The 6212-nt window shown below is 38.2% G+C and overlaps 1 protein-coding gene across 1 annotated transcript; it reads left to right on the forward strand.

Annotated features, from left to right (window-relative positions):
* The first annotated feature begins 1411 nt into the window (after positions 1–1411).
* LOC139901009 (uncharacterized) lies at positions 1412–5659 on the forward strand. Its single transcript, XM_071883753.1, has 6 exons — positions 1412–1813; positions 1916–2176; positions 2509–4070; positions 4117–4141; positions 4515–5101; positions 5419–5659. Exons 1-6 carry the CDS (start codon positions 1412–1414, stop codon positions 5657–5659), a joined length of 3078 nt encoding a protein of 1025 aa, XP_071739854.1.
* The last annotated feature ends 553 nt before the right edge of the window (positions 5660–6212 follow it).

Consider the following 6212-nt stretch of genomic DNA (forward strand, 5'->3'; position numbering starts at 1 on the left):
TAATATGACGTCGACGCATTTAAACAAATTCATTAGATACAGATAACTTTCTTAACTAAGATGTATTTATTTTCTTATTACCTTATATATAAATATTAGATTTAATTACGTTATATATTATATTCTTTTGGAAACAGCAAATTTGCTATTAACAATAAGTTTTAATAACAAGTTTTATTATATTGTAAATCATTTTACATAACAATAAAATCATATAATAGTTTATTAACGTAATTCGAGTTATTATTTATTTACATACATTTATATACATATCTATTTACAAATAATAATTCGTGAATCGTCGGGAACAATCGATGGTCAATTGAACAGTTCAAAATTTTTGAGACTCAATCTAATAGACTATGCTTATCATGTTGAAATCATATAAGAATTAAGTTTAAATTTGGTCGGAAATTTCTGGGTTGTCACACCAATCTAAGTGGTCAAGGAACAACTATCTAACATCCTTCATGTTCTTCAACTTTCCAGAGGAGTGTCGTGTAGTGGATTTATGGAAGATCTTCAAACCTTTTGGTGAAGTGAGAGATGTCTATATGGTCGGCAGAAGATTAATGAATGGGAATCGTTTTGCTTTTGTTCGTTTTGGGAATGTTAAGGATAGTGACAGATTACTTCGTACCCTAGAAGGAATCAAGTTCGGAGAAAAAACATCAAGGTTTTTATGGCTACTAAAAGAAGCCCTAAATCGGAGGAGAAGAAGTCGAATGGGTACAACACAAGGAAACCGTTTGAAAGAAAGTTCAATGATGGTAGAGCCTTTAGTAAGGTTGTGGGGAATCATAATATGAGAGGTGATAAGGATCTACGAGATAAACTTAATGAAAAGAGAAAATATGAGAAGCTTAAGAGTGAAACTCATGCTGAAGACAAAGTGGTGGTAATTGATGATAACAACAATAATCTTGAAACCCTTAAGAATGCTATTGTTTGTGATGTCACTAGCGTGGAGGTTCTTAGAAACATTGAGACTATTGTTAAGGAGTTGGGTTACTTGGAAGCTCAGATCAAGTTTTTAGGGGGTGTTAGCATCATGATCATATTCAACTCACCGGATATCGTCAACAATGTTCTATCTCAGCAGGAACATCCTTTGAAGCGTTGGGTCTACAAAATCTCGAAATGGGATACGAATAGTTGGCCTGATGGGAGGATGAAGTGGCTGAAAATTACGGGGGTTCCGGTACATTGCTGGACTGAGACGACATTCCAATCAATTGCGGAATGGCCGGGTGTGATTTATGAGTTTGAGAACTGCTCCCTAGTTAATTCAAAATGTTTAAATTATGGAAAAGTTTTTGTTAAACTTTACAATCCAGAACTCGTGAATGATTCATTGAAACTCATGTTTAGATGAAAAGTGTATTTCATTAACGTTAAAGAAGAAGTGAAGATGTTTCCCAACGACAACTTTGAATCTTTCCTTGGCGACTCTGATAGTGAGATAATCTCAGACTATAGTAACTCTGAGTATGTGGACAGTGATGATTTATCAAGTAACGATGAATCCATAGTGCCATTACAGGAAGAAGTGTTCGAATCGGATGATGAATCCTGTGATCAAGATAGGTATGAACCAATCAAAATTCTAGGTTTCCGGCCAAAGAGTGGCGGCGGTAATCCGTCACAAGAAAACTTCCCGGCAGAAGAAGATCAGCAGTCTGGTTGTATTGGGGTTGCAAAAGTATCTGTGAATTCTGAGGAGGTGGTTGCAGAAACAATGAGTAATGATGTTCCAAACCCTAGTTCCAAGAATAATCCAAAAGGTGTAAAATCGGTTGTGGGGAATACCGAGGCAAGCTAGCGTGAACCAATTAATTATGAGGAAAATCCTAACAAATGTCCTGGGAACCAAAATAATGGGCCTGAAGTTAATACAAATGGGCCTTGCTCGGAGCATATTGGGCCATTGGATGGCAACCTGGACTCAAAGAATATTGGATCAAAGTGCAATGTGGATAATAGCAAATGTGGGCCTAATATTGTGGATGATGTTGATTTAGCTACCAACCCAATCCCGAAGGGTGATGCTGGTTCCAACAATAATTATGAATCGAATAATTCTGTGGAAGACTCGGCTAAAATGCGGAAACAATCGAAGGGTAGGAAAGAAAAATCTAAGAGATCGGGTAATAGCGAAAGAATAAAGGAGGTGTCGGTATGTAATTGCTATTACTGGAACGCGATTGGAAATTGGAAAATGACTACCAGACTGATGAAACTAAAAAACATGGCGAGATGTGGTGAAATCTAGATGGGGAAAAGAAAGCTAGATGTAAATCGTTCCGCCAATTATCAAAAAAGAGGGTGAGGAACTCTATCTCAGCGAAAGCCTCTTCTTCTTTAAACGGTAATGGGGTCTCAATTGGGGGTTCGATTAACAATGTGGAATTAAAAGAATTTGGTGAGCAGATAGGTTTGAGGTGGCCTAACCTCAATCATTAATTTGCCTGGTCAGGTTTATTCATTTGTCTTTGTTTCTTAATGAAGATTATATCGTTAAATGTTCATGGTTTTGGTTTGGAGGGAAAGTTTGGGTGGGTTAAACGCATATTATCTTGTGAGAATCCGGATATTGCAGTTTTTCAAGAGACTAAGTGTAGAAAACTTGAAGACGGGTGGGTTCAATCTTTATGGAGAAATAGTGATTTCGGTTTCATTCAAAAGGAAGTTATTGGGAATTCGGGGGGTATGCTAATGATTTGGGACACGAAAAGGTTTGTAGTTGATTGTGTTGCGGGAAATGAGTTTTATTTAGCTATTTGGGGTAAATGGTTTGGCACGGGCTTTGAATCAATAATCGTGAACGTGTATGGACCACATAATGATAGTGACAAAAAGAGAATGTGGGATGCCCTTGATAGTCTCATGGGTAATCTCGCCATTGGGTGGGTTCTTTGTGGGGATTTCAAAGAGGTTAGGGAGGAATCAGATCGACTTAATTGTATTTTCCACCAAAATCGTGCTAGGAGGTTCAATGATTTCATCATTAGGAATAACTTAATCGAGATACCAATTAATGGAAGGAAATTTACTCGGGGTAGTGATAATGGCTTGAAATTTTGCAAATTGGATCGTTTCCTCATTTCGGATGCTTTTATTAATATGTGGGAAGATCTTTCCATTATGGTGCTAGATAGGAAGGAATCGGATCATTGCCCTCTTATCCTTAGGGATAAGTTAATTGACTTTGGTACGAAGCCTTTCAAGGTTTTCGATGAGTGGCTTCACAAGGAAGGGATTGACCGGGTAGTTCAAGAAGGGTGGGGTATGGCTATTCATGGCTCGAGAAAAGATTGTTGCTTTAAGGATAAACTCAAAAATGTTAAAGGTGCTTTAAAAACTTGGAGCAAAGAAGAATTTGGTGGCATTGATGATGAAATTAATAGTTTAAAAAAGAGTACAATGAATTGGGAGATTAAGGCCGAGAATGGTGTTTTAACGGAGGCGGAACGTTTGTGTTGGTTGGAGGAGCGTAAGAAATGGATGTCAAAAGAAAAAAGTAAAGCAAATATGTTGAAACAAAAGGCTCGTATCCGGTGGATTTTAGAAGGTGATGAAAACTCCAAGTATTTCCACGCATCTTTGAAAAGGAAATATAATAAATGCAACATTCGTGGGTTGAATATTAATGGTTGTTGGAACGAGAATCCAAAATCTATAAAAGATACTGTGTTTGAATATTTTAAGAGTGTATTTAGTGAAAAAGCTACCATTAGGCCCCAATTATTTAATCGTTTTGCTGGGAACAGACAGAATAATGTTGATGGGCCTGTTGCCGATCAGCCCAATAATCAATTTGTTGCTGGCCCAACAGGCTACCCTGAGCATAGCGGTTCCGTTTTAGAGGGACATGCTGCTGGTTGTAGTACTACTGTTTCTGTCCCAATCTCGCATAGTGGGTCTGCATCATCTCGTGGCCCTGTCCTTTGTAATCTTTCTCAGGAAGAGGCGAATCAATTGGAAAGCCCATTCTCTGAATCTGAAGTATGGGATGCAATAAAAGAATGCGGGAGTTCCAAAGCTCCTGGACTGGATGGGTTTAATATGAGGTATTATAAAAAATTTTGGTATTTGATTAAAGACTATTTGATGCAGGCGATTGAGGAATTTTGGTGTTCGGGTACTATTTCGAATGGTTGTAATGCATCTTTTATCATCCTTGTCCATAAAAAATCGGATCCAATTTGCCTAAGTGATTATCGCCCAATTAGTCTAATTGGAAGTTACTACAAAGTTATATCAAAACTACTCTCCATAGATTAAGGAAGGTGATCCCGAATCTTGTGAGTTTTGAACAAAGTGCTTTCATTAAAGGGCGCAACATCCTTGATGGTGCGCTTATCACGAATGAAACTTTAGATTATTTGAAGCATAAAAAGATAAAAAGTCTAATTTTTAAAGTGAATTTCGAGAAAGCTTTTGATTGCTTAAATTGGGATTTCCTTATGGAAATTCTGGAAATTATGTGCTTTGGTTTTAAATGGAGAAAATAGATCCTCTCGTGTCTTCAATCGGCCTCTATTTCCGTTCTTGTTAATGGGTCTCCAACAAATGAGTTTACGTTGAAGAGGGGTGTTAGACAAGGTGACACGCTATCACCTTTTTTGTTTATCTTGGTAGCCGAAGGTCTAAATGTGATTACTAAAGGTGCCGTGGGTAATAGTATGTTTAAGGGGATGGAAATTGGTGACGATAAAGTGCCCATTTCGCTCCTTCAATATGCGGATGATACAATATTTTTTGGTGAACGGAGTGAGAATAACCTTAGTAACCTTATGAAACTCTTGAAATGCTTTGAGTTAACTTCGGGCCTAAAAGTAAATTATAATAAAAGTAATCTCTATGGGGTGGGTGTTGAAACACGGATGGTGGAGAATATGGCTCATTTGTATAAGTGTAAGGCGGGTTCATTTCCTTTTATATACCTTGGGCTCCCGGTTGGTGGAAAGATGAATAAGTTGGGGAATTGGAATCCGATAATTGATAAATTCTCGAAACGTCTCTTGGATTGGAAGGCTAGATCGATGTCATTTGGTGGGCGCTTGACTCTTGTGAAATCGGTGTTAAATAGTCTCCCATTGTACTACTTCTCGCTCTTTCGTGCTCCGCCATGTGTGATAAAAAAAAACTTGAGTGTGTAAGACGTTCTTTTTTTTGGGGCGGGTCGGGAAATAATCATAAAATTGCTTGGGTTAAATGGAATACAACCCTTCTTCCTTTCAAGAAAGGAGGGTTAAATATTGGCTCTTTAAAAAGTAAAAATTTGGCTTTGATTGGCAAGTGGTGGTGGAGGTTTAAAACCGAAACTAACTCCTTGTGGGTCAAAGTCATTTCGAGTATTTATGGTCAAACGGGGGGTCTTTGTGTTGAAAACCTGAATACAAAGTTCCCTTATAGTTCGGTTTGGTCCAACATTGTAAAAACCGGAAACAACATTGATTCACTTGGTGTGGTATTTAGAAGCTCCTTTGTCAAACAAATTGGCGATGGAGCTTCTACGTTTTTTTGGAATGAAGTTTGGCTTGGTTCTACTTCATTGAAAAATAGGTTCAAGAGACTATCACACTTAGAGAATGATGTGACTGCTAAAGTGTGCGATAGGGTGATTTGGGATGGAACGAAATGGGTGGGGAATTAGAACTGGGCTCGTGCTGTTAGAGGATGCGCAAAAGGTGAGCTGGACGAACTCAATGGGCTGCTATCAAGCGTGAAGATCAGCCCAAATTCATCAGATTGCTGGGCTTGGGCTCCTGACGCAAAGGGATGTTTTACCACGAAGTCGCTGACTAAATTATTGGAAGAAAAATTATTGTGTTCGAATGGTGAGTTGTCTCATACTCTTCGTAACAGACTAGTCCCCAACAAGGTGGAATTATATGTTTGGAGAGCGAGATTGAAGACTTCTAACATTATCGGAACTTGATAAAAGAGGGGTTGATTTGAACTCGGTGCTGTAACAACCCAAACCAATAACCAACCGATTACGCGAAACAATAATTTTTTTTTTTTTATAACAGTGGAGTGCGCCACGCGCACCACCACAGGGTGCGCGGAGCGCACAGGCCCCAATTCAGTTCTGTCCGGTTTTACAAATTTTCAAATAAAGATCTCCCACTTCCCGATATAATTAGACGAAACGCTTTTCACAATATGTTCTAATATGAAAAACTCATACGAATCAAACATAAAAT

Source organism: Rutidosis leptorrhynchoides, chromosome 1 (genome assembly GCF_046630445.1).
Source record: "Rutidosis leptorrhynchoides isolate AG116_Rl617_1_P2 chromosome 1, CSIRO_AGI_Rlap_v1, whole genome shotgun sequence".
Taxonomy (NCBI): domain Eukaryota; kingdom Viridiplantae; phylum Streptophyta; class Magnoliopsida; order Asterales; family Asteraceae; genus Rutidosis; species Rutidosis leptorrhynchoides.

Excerpts from the sequence above, each read along its gene's own strand:
- LOC139901009 (XM_071883753.1), top strand. The coding sequence starts at position 1,412 with ATGTTTCCCAACGACAACTTTGAATCTTTCCTTGGCGACTCTGATAGT. Across the intron at positions 2,177-2,508 it reads AAAGAATAAAGGAGGTGTCG|ATTATATCGTTAAATGTTCA; the intron begins GTATGTAATTGC and ends TTCTTAATGAAG. Across the intron at positions 4,071-4,116 it reads CTGGATGGGTTTAATATGAG|GCGATTGAGGAATTTTGGTG; the intron begins GTATTATAAAAA and ends TATTTGATGCAG.